Here is a 25,081-nt window from a genome sequence, read left to right as displayed (position 1 = left end):
TTGCCGCTGATGATATCACGCAGCGATGGAGCAGATGGTTTACCCTCCTCTCTCCACACGAGACTCCCTGGTGATGGCGAGGTCTGTGCAGTCGATGATTCCCCCATTCATTCCACGTCAATCAGTGCGAGCAAGCTGCTGTTCAATAGAGAAGGGATTTCTCCTCATCTTTCATTCACCACCTCTCATTCAGAAAATCAATCCCTTTTGGCATCCTGCTTTCCCTATCTCTGTAACCTCCTCCAGCCCTACAACCTCCGAGATCTCTGCGCTCCTCCAATTCTGGCCTCTTGTGTATCCCCGATTTTAATCGCTCCACCATTGGCGGCCGTGCCTTCAGCTGTCTGGACCCTAATCTCCAGAATACCCTCCCTAAACCTCTCCACCTCTCTCTCTCCTCCTTAAGACGCTCCTTAAAACCTACCTCTTTGACCGAGCTTTTGGTCACCCGTCCTAATATCTCCTTATGTGGCTCGGTGTCAAATTTTGATTGATAATCGCTCCTGTGAAGCGCCTTGGGAAGTTTTACTATGTTAAAGGTGCTAAGAGAGTGAGGTGTGAGGTTATTTTCATCAGCTGTAGATGTGGAATTCATGATGCTTGATTCTCATTAGAGTAAAATGCTTGAAGGTCAATTTTCTGTCCCTAATGTTGCTCCTCCATTAGGCTGAGAAATCTGTGGATTTTCCCATTTGTGCCCAGTTCTGTTTCCTCAAATCCTTCCCGCTACCGGAATCCCGCTCCACCATCTCCATCAACCTGGCCCCAAACCGGCAGCGGCAGAAAAAAACTCTGCCGCAGGAGACTTAATGTCGCTCGACTCAAAGACCCTGAGAAGAAAGACCTGCTCAACCGTCTCCTTACAACCAACCTGGCGACGACCAACGAGCCAGAGTCGCAGAGTGCCCACAGCGTCTGGTCCGCCCTGAAAGCCACCAGAGTCAGCACCGGCGAGGAGACGCTCGGTGTCTTGACCAGGAAACACCAAGACTGGTCCGACGAGAACGATCAGGAGATCCAGGATCTCCTAGACCGTAAACGCAAGGCGTTCCTGAATTGGCAGCTCCACCAAAACTCGAGCGAGAGGAAACAGGCAGCTGAAGGCCGAGGTGCAACAAAGAACCCGTGACCTAAAGAACAGATGATGGGTGGAAAGAGCACAGGAGACTCAGCAACTCGCCGACAACCACGACGTGCGCGGCTTCTTCAGCGCAATTAAAGCCACCTACGGTCCCGAGTACCCAGGGACCGACCCCACTGAGAGCCAAACATGGAGAGGCGCTCATCAAAGACAGAGAGGCAGTCAACGCCCGCTGGAGAGAGCACTTCGAGGACCTCCTCAACCAAGACCCAGTCCTCGACGCAAGTGCCCTCGACACCGTCCCGCAACACGCGACCCCGCCACCATCTCAGCACAACCCCAGCCCGCCACCATCTCAGCACAACCCCAGCCCGCCACCATCTCAGCACAACCCCAGCCCGTCACCATCTCAGCACAACCCCAGCCCGTCACCATCTCAGCACAACCCCAGCCTGTCACCATCTCAGCACAACCCCAGCCCGCCACCATCTCAGCACAACCCCAGCCCGTCACCATCTCAGCACAACCCCAGCCGTCACCATCTCAGCACAACCCCAGCCCGTCACCATCTCAGCACAACCCCAGCCCGTCACCATCTCAGCACAACCCCAGCCCGTCACCATCTCAGCACAACCCAGCCCGTCACCATCTCAGCACAACCCCAGCCCGTCACCATCTCAGCACAACCCCAGCCCGTCACCATCTCAGCACAACCCCAGCCGCTCACCATCTCAGCACAACCCCAGCCCGTCACCATCTCAGCACAACCCCAGCCCGTCACCATCTCAGCACAACCCCAGCCCGTCACCATCTCAGCACAACCCCAGCCCGTCACCATCTCAGCACAACCCCAGCCCGTCACCATCTCAGCACAAACCCCAGCCCGTCACCATCTCAGCACAACCCCAGCCCACCGTGAGGTCGAAAAAGCCATTCGACAGCTGAAGAACAACAAGGCCCCGGTGCAGATGGGATCCCCGCTGAAGTACGAAAACACGGCGGAGAGCACTCTTGACACGAATACACGACCTTATCGCCCTTGTCTGGAAGGAAGAGAGCATGCTGGGAGATCTCAGAGACACTGTAATTGTGACCATCTTCAAGAAAGGAGATAGGTCCGACTGCGGAAATTACAGAGGGATTTCCCTAATGTCCACCACGGGAAAGGTCATCACGAGAATCCTCCTCAACCGCCTCCTTCCAGTGGCCGAAGAGCTCCTCCCTGGGTCTCAATACGGCTTCCGCCCGTCAAGAGGGCACAATGGACCTGATCTTTAGCGCGTGACAAGTCCAGGAAAAGTGCAGGGAGCAGCATCAACCTCTGTACGTGGCCTTCCTCGATCTTGCAAAGGCCTTCGACTCTGTCAACCATGAGGGATGTGGAGCATCCTCCTCAAATTCGGCCGCCCGCAGAAATTCGTCACCATTCTCCGCCTGCTCCACGATGACATGCGAGCCGTGATCCTCACCAACGGATCCACCACAGACCCAATACGAGTGCAAACCGGGGTCAAGCAGGGCTGAGTCATCGCACCAATGCTCTTCTCCATCTTCCTCGCTGCAACACTCCACCCCATCACCATGAAGCTCCCCGCCGGAGCGGAGCTAACCTGCAGGACAAGTGGGAAACTGTTCAACCTTCGACACCTCCAGGCCAGAACCAAGACCACCCCAACTTCTGTCATCGAGCTGCAGTACGCAGACGACGCCAGCGTGTGCGCGCACACTCAGAGGCCGAGCTACAAACCATCGTCGACGCATTCATGTGTATGAGAGAATGGGCCTCAGGCTAAACATCCAGAAAACAAAGGTCCTCTCCCAGCCCGCTCCTGCCACACAACACTGTCCCCCGACCATCAAGATCCACGGTGAGCCTCTGGACAGCGTGGGTCATTTCCCATTCCTCGGGAGCCTCCTCTCGGTGCGAGCAGATATCGACGATGAAATTCAACATCGACTCCAATGCGACACAAGATTCCCTAAACAAGTGCTCCACTCCGAGCTCCGCAATGGCAGCCGATCACCAGGAGGGCAGAGGAAACGCTACACGGACACTTTCAAGGCCTCCCTAAAAAAAAAATACAACATCCTCACCGACACGTGGGAATCGCTTGCCCCAGAACGTCCAAACTGGAGAAGAAGTATCCGCGAAGGGGCCAAATCACCTCGAGCGTCACCGAGCGAGCACGCGGAGGCTCAGCGTAAGCAGCGGAAAGAGCGGGCAGAATCCAGAGCGTCTCACCCACCCGCCTTATTAAACACCGCCTGCCCCACCTGTGGCAGAGTCTGCGGCTCCAGGATTGGACGATTCACACACCGCAGAACCCACCCTCCCGGAGTGGACGCAAGTCATCCTCGATCCTGAGGGACTGCCAAAGAGGAAGATGAGTTTTCGTCCTCATTTGCTGTCTGTGGGATCTTTCAGTGCACAGATGAGCTGCACATTTCCCTTATAATTTCACTCACTGCACTTCAGAGTAATTCATTGCATGTGAAGCACTGAGCTGGACCAAAGGCCAATTTATTATTGTTTCTCCTCCCCCTCCCGCTCTCTCCCCCTCCGCTCTCTCCCCCTCCCGCTCTCTCCCCCTCCCGCTCTCTCCCCCTCCCGCGCCCTCCCCCTCCCGCGCCCTCCCCCCTCCCGCGCCCTCCCCCCTCCCGCGCCCTCCCCCCTCCCGCGCCCTCCCCCCTCCCGCGCCCTCCCCCCTCCCGCGCCCTCCCCCCTCCCGCGCCCTCCCCCCTCCCGCGCCCTCCCCCCTCCCGCGCCCTCCCCCCTCCCGCGCCCTCCCCCCTCCCGCGCCCTCCCCCCCTCCCGCGCCCTCCCCCCTCCCGCGCCCTCCCCCCTCCCGCGCCCTCCCCCCTCCCGCGCCCTCCCCCCCCCTCCCCGCGCCCTCACCCCCTCCGCGCCCTCCCCCCCTCCCGCGCCCTCCCCCCTCCCGCGCCCTCCCCCCTCCCGCGCCCTCCCCCCTCCCGCGCCCTCCCACCCCCTCCCCGCGCCCTCCCCCCTCCCGCGCCCTCCCCCCTCGCCGCCCCTCCCCCCTCCCGCGCCCTCCCCCCTCCGCCGCCCTCCCCCCTCCCGCGCCCTCCCCCCTCCCGCGCCCTCCCCCCTCTCCCGCCCCTCCCCCCTCCCGCGCCCTCCCCCCTCCCGCGCCCTCCCCCCTCCGCGCCCTCCCCCCTCCCGCGCCCTCCCCCCTCCCGCCCCTCCCCCCTCCCGCGCCCTCCCCCCTCCCGCGCCCCCTCCCCCCTCCCGCGCCCTCCCCCCTCCCGCGCCCTCCCCCCTCCCGCGCCCTCCCCCCCTCCCCGCCGCCCTCCCCCCTCCCGCGCCCTCCCCCCTCCCGCGCCCTCCCCCCTCCCGCGCCCTCCCCCCTCCCCCTGTGGGAAGTCCGCTATTGGTCCTTTTAACCCGTGGGAAATGATGTGGGGCTGGGGAAGGTAAAGCAGCAATAAAATCAGTTTGTGAGATGGAATACCCAGCAACTGTGTGGGAGTTCCACTCCTCTTCATACCTGGAGGAACTGATTTAATGGATACCAGCGAAGGCGGGAGTTTAACATCCAATCTCGCTGATGTTGGCGAGGCCTGCTCAGGTCTCTCATACTCTGAAGATGGCGAGGGTGAAGAGGTGGAAGGGATGGCTGAGGATTGATTGATTGATCCGGACCGGACTCAATTTCCGTGCCTTAGTTGTGACCTGTGACGGTCGTAATAACTGGAGCAGAGTGTGGGGGAGTTCCTTTCTCTCGTGTTTCTCGAATATTGTCTGATGCCATTTCGAGCACTTCCTGCTGCATTATTCAGACTCTATATAAAGCACAGTTTAATCATTGCTGCTCTACTCCTACTCAACCTCCCTGAATGCAGAGCTCCTCGCAGCGTATGATCAGCCGCTCGGGTTGTTTCACATTTGCTGCCTCTGAGGTTACGTCTGTTAATCCTGGTCATTTCTTCCTTGCACAGCGATCGGCATTAACCCCTCGTGTCCTGTACTGGTGCCGTGGTCTGTATTGATCACTAGACTTTCTGGTCTTGGGGACTGTAGTGTAGTTATGTCACGGGGCCGACGATCCGGGGTCACGGGGCCGACGATCCGGGGTCACGGGCCGACGATCCGGGGTCACGGGGCGGTCGATCCGGAGAACTTGAGTTCAAATCCCACCATTGGGCGGTCTGAGAATTTGAATTCAGATTTTAAAATCTGGTAATAAAAATCTGGTATCAGTAAAAGTGACCCGGATTGTCATAAAAACCCAACTGGTTCATTAATGCCCTTTAGGGAAGGAAACCTGACGTCCTTACCCAGTCTGGGCCTATATGTGACTCCAGACCCCCCACACTAACATTGTTGACTTTTAACTCCCCCCTGAAGTGGCCTAGTTATCAAACTGCTACAGCAGTGTGGGAGGACCTTCACCCACATGGACTGCAGCAGTTCAAGAAGGCGGCCCTCGAGGGGCAACGAGGGAGGGGCAATCAATGCCGTTCTTACCAGCGACGCCCACATCCTGAGAATGAGGGGTCGCTGGAGGTCCTGCTCTAGGTGGTGGGGGCAGGGCTGCCCAATTTAGGGTTGAAGGCCGAGCACAGCAAGTGCAAGCAGCAAGGAAGGGAGGCCACCGACTGAGTCAATGCACTCACCCAGCTACCTGCCCGAAAACGAGGAGGACATTTGTTGTGATCGACAGAAGGTGAATTACATAGAACGTTCAGCACAGAAACAAGCCATTCAGCCCAACACGGGCTGCAGCGGTTCAAGGCGGCGGCTCACCACCACCACCTCAAGGGCAATTAGGGATGGGCAATAAATGCCGGCCTCGCCCACAAAAAACAAAATGTGTGCAATAGTCAAGAGCACATTTACCTCCCCTTGCTGGGGAGACCAGAACTAGGGGCCATTAATATAAGATAGTCACTAATAAATCCAGTCGGGAATTCAGGAGAAACTTCTTTGCCCAGAGAGTGGTGAGAATGTGGAACTCGCTCCCACAAGGAGTAGTTGAGGCGACTAGCATTGATGCATTTAAGGGGAAGCTCGATAAACACATGAGGGAGAAAGGAATGGAAGGATATGCTGATCGGGTGAGATGAAAAGGGGAGGGAGGAGGCTCGTGTGGAGAATAAACACCCGGCATGGACCAGTTGCTTTTTATTCATTCATGTGATGTGGGCATTTATTGCCCATCACCTAATTGCCCTCGAGAAGGTGGTGGTGAGCCGCCTTCTTGAACCACTGCAGTCCGTGTGGTGACGGTTTCTCCCACAGTGCTGTTAGGAAGGGAGCTCCAGATTTTGACCCAGCGACGATGAAGGGAACGGCGATATATTTCCAAGTCGGGATGGTGTGTGACTTGGAGGGGAACGTGCAGGTGGTGTTGTTCCCATGCACCTGCTGCTCTTGTCCTTCTAGGTGGTAGAGGTCGCAGGTTTAGGAGGTGCTGTTGAAGAAGCCTTGGCGAGTTGCTGCAGTGCATCCTGTGGATGGTACACACTGCAGCCACTGTGCACCGGTGGTGAAGAACATAAGAACATAAGAACATAAGAACATAAGAACATAAGAAATTGGAGCAGGAGTAGGCCAATCGGCCCCTCGAGCCTGCTCCGCCATTCAATAAGATCATGGGCTGATCTGATCCAACCACAAATCTAAAGAACACAAGAAGTAGGAGCAGGACCCGGCCACACAGCCCCTGGGCCCTCTCCGCCACCCACAGGGCATTGACCGATCCGAACTCAGCTTCATGTCCAATTTCCTGCCCGCTCCCCATAACCCCTAATTCCCTTTACTTCTAGGAAACTGTCGATTTCTGTTTTAAATTTATCTAATGATGTAGCTTCCACAGCTTCCTGGGGCAGCAATTCCACAGACCTACCACCCTCTGAGTGAAGAAGTTTCTCCTCATCTCAGTTTTGAAAGAGCAGCCCCTTATTCTAAGATTATGCCCCCTAGTTCTAGTTTCACCCATCTTTGGGAACATCCTTACTGCATCCACCCGATCAAGCCCCTTCACAATCTTATATGTTTCAATAAGATCGCCTCTCATTCTTCTGAACTCCAATGAGTAGAGTCCCAATCTACTCAACCTCTCCTCATATGTCCGCCCCCTCATCCCCGGGATTAGCCGAGTGAACCTTCTTTGTACTGCCTCGAGAGCAAGTATGTCTTTTCTTAAGTATGGACATCAAAACTGTATGCAGTATTCCAGGTGCGGTCTCACCTGTGAGTGAATGTTTAGGGTGGTGGATGGGGTGCCAATCAAGCGGGCTGCTTTATCTTGGATGGTGTCGAGTGTCTTGAGTGTTGTTGGAGCAGCACTCATCCAGGGAAGTGGAGAGTATTCCATCGCACTCCTGACTGCCCTTCTCCTTTAAGTGTCAGACGGTCGCGTGCTTGTTGAAGCTGCCTGTGATTGGTGGGAGGTGATGTCATTGTTTATGGTCTGGCTGGCTCAGTAACCCTGGGTGTTTGGATCCTCTCGCACATATGTTGCTTTCTACTTCCCCAGTGAGCTGCATCTTGGAACGAGAGGAGATACAACCTCAGCTGGTTCACTAGCTCTCAGCTTACACTTGCTGCAGTGACCTACACCATAGAGGGAACATCGTCCTCTCCGGGTACCACAATAATAACAACTTGCATCTATATCGCCTTTAACATCATCTTTTGGTAATGTCAGTCGTGGCTCTGATTCAGAAGGTCGCGGGTTCAGGCCTCACTCCAGAGACCTGAGCACAGAATCCAGGCCGATACACCAGTGCCGGTACTGACTGAGTGCTGCACTGTCGGATGATGCTTTAAACCTGTTATTCACAATTTAAATCAACGATTTGGATTCGGGAATCGCAAGTACGATTTTCAAATTTTAAGGACGACATCAAATTGGGGGTTGTAGTTAATACAAAGGAGAAATGTGTTAAAATGCAAGAGGGCATTAATAAATGGGTGTGTAATTGGCAAATGAATTTCAATATAGATAAGTGTGAGGTGGTGCATTTTGGTAGGAAGAATAATCAGAGTCTAAATGGGGTAGAGGAGCAGAGGGATCTTGGGGGTACAGATACACAAATCATTAAAAGTAGCGATGCAAGTTAATAAGGCCGTAAAAAAAAAGACAAACCAAGCACTGGGGTTCATTTCTAGAGGGATAGAATTGAAAAGCAAAGAAGTTATGTTAAAATTGTATAGAACCTTGGTTAGACCACACTTGGAGTATGGTGAACAGTTCTGGTCTCCATATTATCAAAAGGATATACAGGCATTGGAGAAGGTGCAAAAAAGATACACAAGGATGATACCAGAACTGAGAGGATATCCTTATAAGGGAAGATTGATCAGGCTGGGGCTCTTTTCTCTAGAAAAGAGAAGGCTGAGGGGTGACCTGATAGAGGTCTTTAAGATAATGAAAGGGTTTGATAGGGTAGACGTGGAGAAAGTGATTCCACTTGTGGGGGAGTCCAAAACTAGAGGTCATAAATATAAGACAGTCACTAATAAATCCAATCGGGAATTCAGGAGAAACTTCTTTACCCAGAGAGTGGTGAGAATGTGGAACTCGCTCCCACAAGGAGCAGTTGAGGCGAATAACATAGATGCATTTAAGGGAAGTTGGATAAACACGAGGGAGAAAGGAATAGAAGGATATGCTGATAGGGTGAGATGAAGTAGGGAGGGAGGAGGCTCGTGTGGAGCATAAACACCGGCATAGACCAGTTGGGCCGAATGGCCTGTTTCTGTACTGTGGGCTTGATGTAACCCGAGGCCGCATCTGCCCTCTCAGGTGCACGTAAAAGATCCCTCGGCACTATTTTGAAGAAGAGCAGGGGGGAGTTCTCCCCGGTGTCCTGGCCAATATTTATCCCTCAAACAACATCCCTGAAACAGATTATCCGGTCATTATCTCATAGCTGTTTATGGGATCTTGCTGTGCACATTTAATGTATTCCCTACATTACAATAATGACTACACTTCAAAAGTACTTCATTGGCTGTAAAGGGCTTTGGGATGTCCTGAGGTCGTGAAAGGTGCTTTCAAACGGCAATGAGATAACGACAAGATAATCTGTTTTTTGGTGATGTTGGTTGAGGGATAAATATTGGCTCCAGGACACCGGGGAGAACTCCCCTGCTCCTCTTCGAAATGGTGACCGTGCGATCTTTTACGTCCACCTGAGAGGGCAGACGGGGCCTCGGTTTAACGTCTCATCCGAAAGACGGCACCTGCGACAGTGCAGCACTCCCTCAGTACTGACACTGGGAGTGTGAGCCTGGATTATGTGCTCAGGTCCCACTCCAGGGAACCCACAACCTTCTGACTTGGAGGAGAGAGTGCGGCCCCACTGAGCCACGGGCTGAGAGAGCCTTAATTCAGGCACTTGTGGAAGTTTCTGACAGGGAGGGGGGGTTTGTGTTTGAGTGTATGACTTTCTGCTGGGAAGGGACAGAGTCTGAGTTGTTTGCTGCCTTGACATTCGATGTCTTTGACCTGCGATTAAATTATTGCGTTGTTTTAATTTGCAGATAGAAGGAACTTGAATTTATATAGAGCCTTTCACAACCTCAGGACATCCCAAAGCGCTTTACAGCCAATGACGTACTTTCAAAGTGTAGTCACTGTTGCAGTGTAGGAAACGCGGCAGCCAATTGCGCACAGCAAGATCCCACGAACAGAAATGAGATAAACATCCGTTCGTCTCTTTGGAGGGAGCGAGTTTCAGATTTCCACTACCCTTTATGTGAAAAAGTGCTGCTTCCTGATTTCGCTCCTGAACGGCCTGGCTCCAATTTGAAGATTTTGCCCCCTTGTTCTTGATTTCCCCCACCAGAGGAAATAGTTTCTCTGTACCTACCCTATCGAAACCCCTCATGGTTTTAAACATCTCGATCAGATCACCCCTTAATCTTCCAAACTCTAGGGAATACAAGCCAAGTTTATGCAACCTGGCCTTATAATTTAACCCTTTAAGTCCCCGGTATCATTCTGATGAATCTTTGTTCTGAAAATAATTAGCCCGTCAGAGGCTTGTGTGGATTAAGATTTGCCTAATTTGTTCCCGCAGGGTGAAAGGTCATCGTCACAACAACCCGGATTGTAGCGGCACCTGAAGGAACAAAGGAGATCGAGAGAGAGAGAGAGCGAGAGAGAGAGCGCTGTAGGAGAATTAGAAGTTTGATCTCCTGAGCCATCTCGCCCTTGACCCTGATTCTCCAGCTACCAGCAGCACTGAGGGATCAGTTGAGAGTCTCTGGTTTGCAAAAAGGTTGTCTGATTGAGCGTGATAAGACACTGGGGAGCCCCCCTTTTCTCCTCCCCACCCCCCAATTTCTCCAAAGCTTCCACCCGTCACCCTGCAGGGGGCAAATGGCTGCCCTCAATCCTTCAGAATGCTACGGCCAGGATTTAGGAAGCGTCTCCCGGTAAACCCAGAACTTGCAACCTGAGGCGCCGGTGGCTAAAGAAAGGCGGCGGGGGGGGGGTGGGTGGGGACAGAAGCTCGGACTGACGGAAGGATTTAATCAAATTGACACCCCGGGCTGTAGGCGGGGGGCGGGGGGAGATGTGGAGAGGCCTCTCTACTGGACCAGGATGCCATACGGTTAACCCAACAATGAGGGGGCTTTAAGCCGCCAACCCAACTAACCCCCCCCCCCCACCATCCTCCCCCGAGGTTTCTTGCCAGATCGGTATTGAGGAGAATCTGTTCTGTTTGATCGCGCCTGCCTTAGCGTGAAGAGACTTTACTGGGCGAAGACGTTTGGCTGCACATCAGCTTCCCGCACGCCCGTTTCTTGGGAGTAACTGGGATACGTAGGATACGACAATTGCTTAATAAAGGAAATCCTCAAGTGAGAAGATGGAACCTTCCTGTTGTTTTTCCAATGGGGTCTCTGCCACCAGGTGATGAATGAAAAAAAAAACAAATCCCAGTCTGTTCGTTTTTAAACAAAAAGTATATACATTTTCCCCTCCGCTTCGTCTTGCTGTCGAAACTTACCAAAGGGGAAAGGAGGCGTGGCCCTCCCAGCCTGTGCTGTTTTGTGTGTGACCGATTTCACCGCGGGTAACTCTCGAACGAGAGAGACGGGGCTGAAGCTGTTGGAAACCAGCGAATAAGCTCGCTCTTAAACCTGTGAGGCTGGCGAAGGCGTCTTGAGCTCAAAGCTTCTCTGTGCAGGAGGGACCTCTCTTGATCTCGAAGAAGGAACTTGCATTTATACAGCGCCTTTCACAACCTCAGGACGTCCCAAAGTGCTTTACAGACACTTTACACTTTTGAAGTGTAGTCACTGCTGTAATGTAGGAAATGCAGCGGTAAATTTGCGCACAGCAAGATCCCACAAACAGCAATGTGATAATGACCAGATCATCTGTTTTTTTTTTTAGTGATGTTGGTTGAAGGATAAATGTTGTCCAGGACACCGGGGAGAACTCTCCCAGCTCTTCTTCGAATAGTGGCCATGGGATCTTTAATGTCCAGCTGAGAGGGCAGACGAAAGACAGTGCAGCACCTCCGACAGTGCAGCACTCCCTCAGTACAGCACTCGGGGTGTCAGCCTAGATTTTGTGCTCGGGTCTCTGGAGTGGGGCTCGAACCCACGACCTCCTGACTCGGAGGCGAGAGAGTGCTACCCCCCACTGAGCCACGGCTGACAACTAAAGAGCGATGTAGGGGGAAGAGGAGGCACGCAAAGCGAACGCAAAGTAGCTGAGGTGCCCATCGCGGACTATGACCGCGGTCTACGCCAGTGGTGGCAATATGGTGAACCACCGCTACGCCCGATGGAGCAGGCAGAACAGCGCGGAGGACTGCGGGCGCGCGGAGCTCTATGAAGAGGAGGAGGACGAGGACAGGCAGGCTTGCCGCCGCCTGACCCCACTGGAGAAACTCTCCCACGACATGGCTCACGACGAGCGCACCATCAAGGAGGTGACGCTGGGAAAGAGGATCGGCTTCTACCGCCTGCGAGGCGAGATCGGCAGCGGTAACTTCTCGCAAGTGAAGCTCGGCGTCCACGCGCTGACCAAAGGTACCCGGAGGGAACGGGCTCTGGCTTTTGTTTATTGTTAACGTGCGAATCTCCTGCCGTTGATTGATTTAATCGGACCTTTAACAACAACACCTTGCATTTATACAGCGCCTTTAACGTAGTAAAACGTCCCAAGGCGCTTCACAGGAGCGATTATCAAACAAAATTTGACACCGAGCCACGTAAGGAGATATTAGGACAGGTGACCAAAAGCTTGGTCAAAGAGGTAGGTTTTAAGGAGCATCTTAAAGGAGGAGAGAGAGGTGGAGAGGTTTAGGGAGGGAATTCCAGAGCTTGGGGCCCAGACAGCTGAAGGCACGGCCGCCAATGGTGGAGCGCTTAAAATCGGGGATGTGCAAGAGGCCAGAATTGGAGGAGTGCAGAGATCTCGGAGGGTTGTAGGACCGGAGGAGGTTACAGAGATAGGGAGGGGTGAGGGCATGGAGGGATCTGAACACGAGGATGAGAATTTTAACTTCGAGGCGATGCTGGACCGGGAGCCAATGTAGGTCAGCGAGCACAGCGGGTGATGGGTGAACGGGACTTGGTGCGAGTTAGGATACGGGCAGCAGAATTTTGGATGAGCTCAAGTTTAGGGAGAGTGGAAGATGAGAGGCCAGCCAGCAGAGAATTGGAATAGCCCAGTCTGGAGGCAACAAAAGCATGGATGAGGGTTTCAACGACCATCGAAAGGTTAAAAGGAGCTGTAGACAGTTGGGTACAGGCATTGTCTGTTGTAATATTGACCCACTCAGGTCATCAGGTCCCAGGTTCAGGGTTCAGCCCCTGGTCTTGTGCTGAGTTATCTGATCTCACCCAGGCCAACGACTGGGCATGAGAACCTCCCTCGGCTTCCCCGGACTAGGAAGAGGGAAAATCAGCCGGGGTTCCCACTCCTGATTACTATCCCGTGACTTCCCCCTCCTTCCCTCTCCCCTCTCCTGCTGGAAAACGGCACATTAGCGTGAGGACCACACAAGACGACAGGGTCGGGGGTTTGAGTGTGTTGCCCCCTGAATAACGCTGACACTCACTGTCCATGCTCACAGAAGAAGTACGGCCTTTGGGTGAAACATAGAAAATAGGAGCAGGAGTAGGCCATTCAGCCCTTCAAGCCTGTTCCGACATTCAATATGATCATGGCTGATCCTCTATCTCAATACCATATTCCCGCTCTCTCCCCACACATCTTGATGCCTTTTGTGCCGAGAAATCTATCTAGCTCCTTCTTAAATATATTCAGTGACTTGGCCTCCACAGCCTCCTGTGGTAGAGAATTCCACAGGTTCACCACTCTCAGTGAAGAAATTTCTCTTCATCTCAGTCCTAAATGTCCTACCCCGTATCCTGAGACTGTGACCCCTCGTTCTGGACCCTCCAGCCAGGGGAAACATCCTCCCTGCATCCAGCCTGTCCAGTCCTGTCAGAATTTTATGTTTCAATGAGATCCCCTCTCATTCTTCTAAACTCGAGTGAATACAGGCCTAGTCGACCCAATCTCTCCTCGTACAACAGTCCTGCCATTCTTCTATGGCAAGTATATCCTTTCTTGGGTAAGGAGACCAAAACTCACCAAGGCCCTGTATAACTGCAGTAAGACTTCCTTGCTTCTGTACTCAAATCCTCTTGCAATGAAGGCCAACATACCATTTGCCTTCCTAACTGCTTGCTCCACCTGCATGTTTGCTTTCAGTGATTGGTGTACAAGGACACCCAGGTCCCTTTGTACATCAACATTTCCCAATCGATCACCATTTAAATAATACTCTGCCTTTCTGTTTTTCCTTCTGAAGTGGATAACTTCACATTTATCCACATTATACTGCATCTGCCATGTATTTGCCCACTCACTCAACTTGTCTAAATCCCCTTGTCTAAATTGCATCCTTCTCACAACTCACAATCCCACCTAGTTTTGTGTCATCAGCAAACTTGGAAATATTACATTTGGTTCCCTCATTCAAATCATTGATATATATTGTGAATAGCTGGGGCCCAAGCACTGATCCCTGCGGTACCCCACTAGTCACTGCCTGCCACCCCGAAAAAGACCCGTTTATCCCTACTCTCTGTTTCCTGTCTGTGAACCAATTTTCAATCCATGCCAGTATATTACCCCAATCCCATGAGCTTTAATTTTGCACACTAACCTCTTGTGTGGGACTTTATCAGAGGCCTTCTGAAAATCCAAATAAACCACATCCACTGGTTCTCCCTTATCTATTCTACCAGTTACATCCTCAAAAAACTCCAGTAGGTTTGTCAAACATGATTTCCCTTTCATAAATCCATGTTGACTTTGTCTAATCCCGCTGATATTTTCTAAGTGTCCTGTTAAGTCACAAGCCAGTGTCCTTAATACTCCAGCAAGGCTCAAGCCCTTCAGGAGGGAAACAATAAACATACAACAGGAAGGAAGGAAGCTGTAGTCAAAAGACATAGGAACATAGGAACAGGAGTAGGCCATTCAGCCCCTCGTGCCTGCTCCGCCATTTGATAAGATCATGGCTGATCTGTGATCTAACTCCATATACCTGCCTTTGGCCCATATCCCTTAATACCTTTGGTTGCCAAAAAGCTATCTATCTCACATTTAAATTTAGCAATTGAGCTAGTATCAATTGCCGTTTGCGGAAGAGAGTTCCAAACTTCTACCACCTTTTGTGTGTAGAAATGTTTTCTAATCTCGCTCCTGAAAGGTCTGGCTCTAATTTTTAGACTGTGCCCCCTACTCCTAGAATCCCCAACCAGCGGAAATAGTTTCTCTCTATCCACCCTATCTGTTCCCCTTAATATCTTATAAACTTCGATCAGATCACCCCTTAACCTTCGAAACTCCAGAGAATACAACCCCAATTTGTGTAATCTCTCCTCATAACTTAACCCTTGAAGTCCGGGTATCATTCTAGTAAACCTACGCTGCACTCCCTCCAAGGCCAATATGTCCTTCCGAAGGTGCGGTGCCCAGAACTGCTCACAGTACTCCAGGTGCGGTCTAACCAGGGTTTTGTATAGCTGCAGCATAACTTCTGCCCCCTTGTACTCTAGTCCTCTAGATATAAAGGTCAGCATTCCATTAGCCTTTTTGATTATTTTCTGCACCTGTTCATGACACTTCAATGATCTATGTACCTGAACCCCTAAGTCCCTTTGGACATCCACAGGAGTCAAAGGTCAGTATTGTTGTAGCACCAAGTTATGAACGTCACAGGCTGGAGGTGTAGGGAGAGTCACTGCCGGGGATCTTTGGGGGGGCTCTTGTTTGCTGGCTGAGAGTGGGATTGGCAGAGATAGGGTGGAGGTTAGTTTACTGGGAAACCAAAGACTCAATGGGCTTTTTTTTTGAATAAAGTAAATCAGGCGACAGGTAGTAGGGAAAATACTAGAATCTATTATAAAGGATGTGGTAACAGGACACTTAGAAAATAATAATAGGATTTGGCAGAGTCAACATGGATTTATGAAAGGAAAATCATGTTTGACAAACCTATTGGAGTTCTTTGAGGATGTAACTAGTAGAATAGATAAGGAGGGACCAGTGGATGTGGTGTATTTGGATTTTCAGAAGGCTTTCGATAAGGTCCCACACAGGAGGTTGGTGAACAAAGTTAGAGCACATGGGATTGGGGGGAATATACTGGCATGGATTGAGAACTGGTTAACAGACAGAAAACAGAGAGTAGGAATAAACGGGTCTTTTTCAGGTTGGCAGATTGTGATTAGTGGGGTACCACAGGGATCAGTGCTTGGGCCCCAGCTATTCACAATCTAGATCAATGATTTGGATGAGGGGACCAAATGTAATATTTCCAAGTTTGCTGACGACACAAAACTAGGTGGGAATGTGAGTTGTGAGGAGGATGCAAAGAGGCTTCAAGGGGTTATAGACAGGCTAAGTGAATGGGGAAGAACATGGCAGATGGAATATAATGTGGAGTTACCTACTTTGGTAGGAAAAACAGAAATGCAGATTATTTTTTAAATGGTGAGTGATTGGGAAATGTTGATGTTCAAAGGGACCTGGGTGTCCTTGTACATGAGTCACTGAAAGCTAATATATTTTTTTTATTCGTTCACGGGATGTGGGTGTCGCTGGCAAGGCCAGCATTTATTGCCCATCCCTAAGAGGGCAATTAAGAATCAACCACATTGCTGTGGGTCTGGAGTCACATATAGGCCAGACCGGGTAAGGACGGCAGGTTTCCTTCCCTAAAGGACATTAGTGAACCAGATGGGTTTTTACAACAATCCGGTAGTTTCATGGCCATCATTACTGATACTAGTATTTTAATTCCAGATTTTTTTCATTTAATTAATTGAATTTAAATTCGCCAGCCGCCGTGGCGGGATTTGAACTCGTGACTCTGGATTTTAGTCCAGGCCTCTGGATTACTAGCCCAGTAACATAACCACTACGCTACCGTACCCTTATATGCAGCAAGCAATTAGGAAGGCAAATGGTATGTTGGCCTTTATTACAAGAGGATTTGAGTACAGGAGTATAGATGTCTTACTGCAGTTATACAGGGCCTTAATGTGACTACACCCGGAGTATTGCATACAATTTTGGTCTCCTTACCTAAGAAAGGATATACTTGCCATAGAGGGAGTGCAATGAAGATTCATCAGACTGATTCCTGGGATGGCGGGATTGTCGTATGAGGAGAGATCAAGTAGACTAGGCCTGTATTCTCTAGAGTTTAGAAGAATGAGAGGTGATCTCATTGAAACATACAAAATTCTTACAGGGCTCGACAGGGTAGATGCAGGGAGGACGTTTCCCCTGACTGGGGAATCTAGAACCAGGGGTCACAGTCTCAGAATAAGGGGTAGGTCATTTAGGACTGAGATGAGGAGAAATTTCTTCACTCAGAGGGTGGTGAATCTTTGGAATTCTCTACCCCAGAGGGCTGTGGAGGCTCAGTCATTGAGTATATTCAAAACAGAGATTGATAGTTTTTTTATTATTAGTTCATGGGATGTGGGCGTTGCTGGCGAGGCCGGCATTTATTGCCCATCCCTAATTGCCCTTGAGAAGGTGGTGGTGAGCCGCCTTCTTGAACCACTGCAGTCGGTGTGGTGAAGGTTCTCCCACAGTGCTGTTAGGAAGGGAGTTCCAGGATTTTGACCCAGCGATGTTGAAGGAACGGCGATATATTTCCAAGATATATTTCTAGATATTAAAGGCATCAAGGGATATGGGGATGGTGCAGGAAAATGGTGTTGAGGTAGAAGATCAGCCATGGTCTTGTTGAATGGCGGAGCAGGCTCGAGGGGCCGGATGGCCTACTCCTGCTCCTATTTCTTATGTTCTTATGTAGGTCAAAGTCCATAACGCCAGGAGGAACAGAATAGGAGAGAGGATGACATAATCAGGAAGTAGTGATTGGGCGGCTCCAAAATTGGGCTTTCAAAGCCCGTAGACTGGGGGAGGAAGGGAAGATAGAGGAAGGTGAGGAGATCAAAAGGAAGAAATAACTTGCATTTATGTAGCGCTTTACACAACCTCAAGACATCCCAAAGCACTTTACTGTCAATGAAGCACTTTTGAAGTGTAATCACTGCTGTAATGTAGGAAACGTAACAGCCAATTTACAAATGGCCAGATAATCTGCTTTTAGTGATTTGTTCGAGGGATAAATATTGGTACCAAGGAGAACGCCCCTGCTCTTCTTCAAACAGGGGCCCTGGGATCTTTTACGTCCACCGAGAGGGGCAGACGGGTCCTCAGTTTAACGTCTCATCCGAAGAACGGCACCTCCGACAGTGCAGCACTCCCTCAGTGCTGCACTGGGAGTGTCGGCCTGAATTTTGTGCTCCAGTCTCTGGAGTGGGGACTTGAACCCACGACCTACTGACTCAGAGGTGAGAGAGTGCTGCTCACCGAGTCACGGCTGAGATTCTAGACAAGAATGAGTCAGAGTAGGAGGAGGAGGAGGAGGAGGAAAGGAAGGGTGTGAAATTTTGATACTGTAAAGGTGGGACAGGAAAGGGAGTGATGGACAGGGAGCTGGTGGGGAATTACAAAGAATTTACAGCACAGAAACAGCCATTCGGCCCATCTGGTCTATGCCGGTGTTTATGCTCCACACGAGCCTCCTCCCTCCCTACTTCATCTCACCCTATCAGCATATCCTTCTATTACTTTCTCCCTCTTTTTTATTCGTTCATGGAATGTGGGCGTCGCTGGCGAGGCCAGCACTTATTGCCCATCTCTAATTGCCCTCGAGAAGGTGGTGGTGTTTATCGAGCTTCCCCTTAAATGCATTTATTTTATTCGCCTCAACTACACCTTGTGGTAGCGAGTTCCACATTCTGGATGAAGAAGTTTCTCCTGAATTCCATATTGGATTTATTAGTGACTATCTTCCATTTATGGCCCATAGTTCTGGTCTCCCCTGCAAGTGGAAACATTTTCTCTACGTCTCCCCTATCAAACCCTTTCATAATCTTAAAGACCTCTATCAGGTCACCCCTCAGCCTTCTCTTTTCTAGAGAAAAGAGCCCCAGCCTGTTCAATCTTTCCCGATGGTTACAAGCTCTCAGTTCTGGTATCATCCTCGTAAATCCTTATTGCATCTTCTCCAATGCCTCTATATCCATTTTATAATATGGAGACCAGAACTGTTCACAGTACTCCAAGTGTGGTCTAACCAAGTTTCTATACAAGTTTAACATAACTTCCCTGCTTTTCAATTCTATCCCCCTAGAAATGGACCCCAGGGGCTTGGTTTGCTTTTTTATGGTGTTATTGGCATTGGGTGAAGGGATGATGGAGAGAGAGCTGGTGGGAGAGATCAGTGGGCCAGGGAGTGCAGGCACGGCCCTGTCCCCGTCACCACACTGCGGAACAGAAAATAGGATTCACAATTCTCTGAACGATTTTAAAAGCGAGAGCAACTGTGCTCTGTTTTGTTGAGTGTTTGGGGGGCTCTGAGTTCAGTCTTGTCTTCCTCACACCCTCAGCCCTGTCGTCGAGCAGAGCCCTGGGTTTGCCCTCCCCACTGTCATCCAGCAGATCCAGGGGAGTCTATACTGGCTGGTTACCGAGAGGGCCGGGTGGAGCATCTTTCAGTCCTGCGGACTGCACAGATAGCTAAAGGGGAGAAAGGCAGAGTACTAAAACCTCAAATATTAATCAACTGCCAAAGAACTCGGCTAATTGGTAGATTAAGTAGCCCGGTGAAGTAACACAACTTTTATGGAAAGGTCATTAGGCCGATCGGCAAGTCCTATTTTGATTTAGCAAAAAGTGTAGCAGGTGAAATGGTAAATGATATTTCTTTGGTGAACTTTTGTGCTCCAGCTCAGGGAGGTCACTGCTAGGGAATGGAACACTTTCTAGTTCAGGCACCCAGGGCAGGTACAGCACGGGTTAGATACAGAGTAAAGCTCCCTCTACACTGTCCCGTCAAACACTCCCAGGGCAGGTACAGCACGGGTTAGATACAGAGTAAAGCTCCCTCTACACTGTCCCATCAAACACTCCCAAGGCAGGTACAGCACGGGTTAGATACAGAGTAAAGCTCCCTCTACACTGTCCCATCAAACACTCCCAGGGCAGGTACAGCACGGGTTAGATACAGAGTAAAGCTCCCTCTACACTGTCCCATCAAACACTCCCAGGGCAAGTACAGCACGGGTTAGATACAGAGTAAAGCTCCCTCTACGCTGTCCCATCAAACACTCCCAGGGCAAGTACAGCACGGGTTAGATACAGAGTAAAGCTCCCTTTACACTGTCCCATCAAACACTCCCAGGGCAAGTTCAGCATGGGTTAGATACAGAGTAAAGCTCCCTCTACACTGTCCCATCATACACTCCCAGGGCAGGTACAGCACGGGTTAGATACAGAGTAAAGCTCCCTCTACACTGTCCCATCAAACACTCCCAGGGCAGGTACAGCACGGGTTAGATACAGAGTAAAGCTCCCTCTACACTGTCCCATCAAACACTCCCAGGGCAAGTTCAGCACGGGTTAGATACAGAGTAAAGCTCCCTCTACACTGTCCCATCAAACACTCCCAGGGCAAGTTCAGCACGGGTTAGATACAGAGTAAAGCTCCCTCTACACTGTCCCATCAAACACTCCCAGGGCAAGTTCAGCACGGGTTAGATACAGAGTAAAGCTCCCTCTACAGTGCAGGCCTTTGCCATATGTAGGAGATGAACTGAGACTGCCCAAATGCATTTCCCATACAACCAACAGAAAGAGAGTGTGAGGGGAGACTTTAATCTCAACAGTCTGGGCTAGATCTGAACCCAGGTCCCAGAGGTGAAAAGCCAGTGGAACCCAGTGCTCCACCCAGGGCCCAGGTCCCAGAGGTGAAAAGCCAGTGGAACCCAGTGCTCTGCCCAGTCTCCCTAATAATTAATGAATTGAACGTTCTTCATGAATTGTAGAATTATACAGTACCGGAGGAGGCCATTTGGCCCAAAGAGTTATCCAATTAGTTCCACTCCCTTGCTCTTGCCCCATAGACCTGCAAATTTTCCCCCAATTCACTATTAGTAAAGTTTGTCATTGCGACAGAACCGAGGTTCCACAGTCACCAATTGTCAACCTTTGGTTGAAGTTTCTTTGCGACGTCCGATCTTTGTTTTTGGAGCCCGGTGTCTCTCACGGTTTTATTTTGGAGCCCGGTGTCTCTCACGGTTTTATTTTGGAGCCCGGTGTCTCTCACTGTTTTGTTTTGGAGCCCGGTGTCTCTCACTGTTTTATTTTGGAGCCCGGTGTGTCTCACGGTTTTGTTTTTTGAGCCCGGTGTGTCTCCCGCGGTTTTGTTTTTTGAGCCCGGTGTCTCCCGCGGTTTTGTTTTTTGAGCCCGGTGTCTCGCGCGGTTTTGTTTTTGGAGCCCGGTGTCTCGCGCGGTTTTGTTTTTGGAGCCCGGTGTCACACGCGGTTTTGTTTTTTGAGCCCGGTGTCACACGCGGTTTTGTTTTTTGAGCCCGGTGTCACACGCGGTTTTGTTTTTTGAGCCCGGTGTCTCGCGCGGTTTTGTTTTTGGAGCCCGGTGTCTCGCGCGGTTTTGTTTTTGGAGCCCGGTGTCTCGCGCGGTTTTGTTTTGGAGCCCGGTGTCTCGCGCGGTTTTGTTTTTGGAGCCCGGTGTCTCACGCGGTTTTGTTTTTGGAGCCCGGTGTCACACGGGGTTTTGTTTTGGAGCCCGGTGTCTCTCACGGTTTTGTTTTGGAGCCCGGTGTCACACACGAGGTTTTGTTTTGGAGCCCGGTGTCTCGCGCGGTTTTGTTTTGGAGCCCGGTGTCACACACGTTTTTGTTTTTGCTTCACTTCAGAAAAAGTCGCCATCAAGATATTGGACAAGACAAAGTTGGACCAGAAGACCCAGCGCCTTCTGTCTCGTGAGATCTCCAGCATGGAGCGTCTCCACCATCCCAACATTATCCGGCTGTACGAGGTGATCGAGACGCTGTCCAAACTTCACCTGGTGATGGAATATGCCGGCGGGGGCGAGCTCTTCACCAAAATCAGCACCGAGGGCAGGTTATCGGAGGCGGAAGGCAAGGTCATCTTCGCACAGATCGTCTCGGCGGTCAAACACATGGTGAGCGCTCGTTATTAACCCCTTTAACCCCGTCAGTTTCCGCCGGCGTAACAACAACAACTTGCATTTATGGAGGAGTAAAAACGTCCCAAGGCACTTCACGGGGGCATAAATCAGACACATGTTTGACACCGAGCCACGTAAGAAGATATTGGAACAGGTGACCAAAACATTAGTCAAAGAGGTAGGTTTTAAGGAGTGTCTTTAAGGAGGAGAGAGAGAGGCGGAGAGGTTTATGGAGGGAATTCCAGAGCTTAGGGCCCAGGCAGCTGAAGGCACGGCCGCCAATGGTGGAGCGATTGAAATCGGGGATGCGCAAGAGGCCAGAATTGGAGGAGCGCAGAGATCTCGGAGGGTTGTAGGGCTGGTGGAGGTTACAGAGATAGGGAGGGGGCGAGGCCATGGAGGGATTTGAACACAAGGATGAGAATTTTAAAATCAAGGCGTTGCCAGACCGGGAGCCAATGTAGGTCAGCGAGGTCAGGGGTGATCGAAGAATGGGACTTGGTGCCAGTTAGGATACGGGCAGCAGAGTTTTGGATGAGCTCAAGTTTACGGAGGGTGCAAGATGGGAGGCCGGCCGGGAGAACATTGGAATAGTCGAGTCTGGAGGTAACAAAGGCATGGACGAGGGTTTCAGCAGCAGATGAGCTGAAGCAGGGGTGGAGACGGGCGATGTTACGGAGGTGGAAGTAGGCGGTCTTGGTGATGGAGCGGATATGGGGTCGGAAGCCCATCTCAGGGTCAAATAGGTCACCGAGGTTGCGAACGGTCTGGTTCAGCCTCAGACCGTGGCCGGGGAGAGGGATGGAGTCGGTGACTCGTTGGAATGGTTCATCCACTGGGACAGTGGAATGTTTTGTTTAGAATCTGGGGCCTAGTTACGAAGCACAGGAATTGCCAGACGAAGAAAGACTAGGGTCCATCTAATTTGCCTTCCACCATCCCAGTACTCTGATGAAACAACGATAATGGAATTGTTGACTATTCATAAGCAGTCAATCTCTATCAATGAGTCTACAACAGACCCAGACATGAGGTGAGGAAAACCCCCCAGTGGTGGAGAGTTTTGGGAAACACAGGCCCAAAGTCACCTTTTCCTCCATTTAAAAGGACAATGTTTAATCCAGGTCACTGCCACAGAATGAAACACTCTTCACCATTTGGCAATAATTGCTCCCAGTTGTAGGTGTGGCACAGAGATGAGCAAGGGTCTTTACTCTGCATTTAAACTGTGCCAACTCTCCAGGATTGTCCTGGAGTCTCCGGGAATTAAAGATTAATCTCCTGGACACGACTGCACGCAAAATCATAGGAGAATTGGAAAAAGTTTTTTTTTTTCCGTTTTACTTTGAACACTTTCATTTATTAGTTATAAAAATATTGGCGATGGAGGGAAAAAAGGGGCTGTTTGACCAGGCGGGGGGGAGGGGAGTTGGAAGCAGGAGGTCACGTGATGAAACCTCCAGGAATACGTCCAACCAGAGTTGGCAATCCTTACCTGTGCTACATTGGAGCTGGTTAAGCTCCCTCTGCACTGCCCCATGTGAAAGGTGTTCCTCAGGTGCCTGGACTGGCCTGTGGGATCCCCGCAATGTGGTCCGGCTGGGGTCTCGAGGGTCGTGGCTTTGTGTGGTTGTCTGTTGCACAACTTTGCATTACAAAAAGGGCCTTCTGATGGGAGCCCTGTTGGAGGCAGGAACCCAAGAGCATCATCTGGAGGATCAGGCTGCTGGGGTTCTGCCAGCTGCTGGGGTTCTGCCAGCTGCTGGGGTTCTGCCAGCTGCTAGGAGACATTTAGAATCATAGAAGTTTACAACATGGAAACAGGCCCTTCGGCCCAACATGTCCATGTCGCCCAGTTTATACCACTAAGCTAGTCCCAATTGCCTGCACTTGGCCCATATCCCTCTATACCGATCTTACCCATGTAACTGTCCAAATGCTTTTTAAAAGACAAAATTGTACCCGCCTCTACTACTGCCTCTGGCAGCTCGTTCCAGACACTCACCACCCTTTGAGTGAAAAAATTGCCCCTCTGGACCCTTTTGTATCTCTCCCCTCACCTTAAATCTATGCCCCCTTGTTATAGACTCCCCTACCTTTGGGAAAAGATTTTGACTATCTACCTTATCTATGCCCCTCATTATTTTATAGACTTCTATAAGATCACCCCTAAACCTCCTACTCTCCAGGGAAAAAAGTCTCAGTCTATCCAACCTCTCCCTATAAGTCAAACCATCAAGTCCCGGTAGCATCCTAGTAAATCTTTTCTGCACTCTTTCTAGTTTAATAATATCCTTTCTATAATAGGGTGACCAGAACTGTACACAGTATTCCAAGTGTGGCCTTACTAATGTCTTGTACAACTTCAACAAGACATCCCAACTCCTGTATTCAATGTTCTGACCAAAGAAACCAAGCATGCTGAATGCCTTCTTCACCACCCTATCCACCTGTGACTCCAATTTCAAGGAGCTATGAACCTGTACTCCTAGATCTCTTTGTTCTATAACTCTCCCCAACGCCCTACCATTAACGGAGTAGGTCCTGGCCCAATTCGATCTCCCAAAATGCATCACCTCACATTTATCTAAATTAAACTCCATCTGCCATTCATCGGCCCACTGGCCCAATTTATCAAGATCCCGATGCAATCCTAGATAACCTTCTTCACTGTCCACAATGCCACCAATCTTGGTGTCATCTGCAAACTTACTAACCATGCCTCCTAAATTCTCATCCAAATCATTAATATAAATAACAAATAACAGCGGACCCAGCACCGATCCCTGAGGCACACCGCTGGACACAGGCCTCCAATTTGAAAAACAACCCTCTACAACCACCCTCTGTCTTCTGTCGTCAATCCAATTTTGTATCCAATTGGCTACCTCACCTTGGATCCCGTGAGATTTAACGTTATGTAACAACCTGCCATGCGGTACCTTGTCAAAGGCTTTGCTAAAGTCCATGTAGACCACGTCTACTGCACAGCCCTCATCTATCTTCTTGGTTACCCCTTCAAAAAACTCAATCAAATTCGTGAGACATGATTTTCCTCTCACAAAACCATGCTGACTGTTCCTAATCAGTCCCTGCCTCTCCAAATGCCTGTAGATCCTGTCTCTCAGAATACCCTCTAACAACTTACCCACTACAGATGTCAGGCTCACCGGTCTGTAGTTCCCAGGCTTTTCCCTGCCGCCCTTCTTAAACAAAGGCACAACATTTGCTACCCTCCAATCTTCAGGCACCTCACCTGTAGCTGTCGATGATTCAAATATCTCTGCTAGGGGACCCGCAATTTCCTCCCTAACCTCCCATAACGTCCTGGGATACATTTCATCAGGTCCCGGAGATTTATCTACCTTGATGCGCGTTAAGACTTCCAGCACCTCCCTCTCTGTAATATGT

The 25,081-nt window shown here is 50.7% G+C and overlaps 2 protein-coding genes across 3 annotated transcripts in view; both read left to right on the top strand.

Moving 5' to 3' along the window:
• The window catches only part of LOC137320706 (polymeric immunoglobulin receptor-like), a 788,493-nt gene that overhangs the window by 532,394 nt on the left and 231,018 nt on the right, over positions 1-25,081 (top strand). The gene's annotated exons all lie outside the window — the stretch shown is intronic.
• The window catches only part of LOC137320702 (serine/threonine-protein kinase NIM1-like), a 41,155-nt gene that overhangs the window by 9,280 nt on the left and 6,794 nt on the right, over positions 1-25,081 (top strand). The window contains exons 2-3 of the mRNA XM_067982396.1: positions 10,133-12,101; positions 21,396-21,664. Coding sequence (XP_067838497.1) covers positions 11,801-12,101; positions 21,396-21,664 — 570 coding nt within the window. The 5' untranslated portion in view covers positions 10,133-11,800. The remainder of the gene's footprint in view (positions 1-10,132; positions 12,102-21,395; positions 21,665-25,081) is intronic.

The sequence above is a fragment of the Heptranchias perlo genome, chromosome 4 (genome assembly GCF_035084215.1).
Source record: "Heptranchias perlo isolate sHepPer1 chromosome 4, sHepPer1.hap1, whole genome shotgun sequence".
In the NCBI taxonomy this organism is placed as follows: domain Eukaryota; kingdom Metazoa; phylum Chordata; class Chondrichthyes; order Hexanchiformes; family Hexanchidae; genus Heptranchias; species Heptranchias perlo.
The sequence above is the reverse complement of the archived record's forward strand: the minus strand, read 5'-3'. Positions and strand labels throughout refer to the sequence as shown.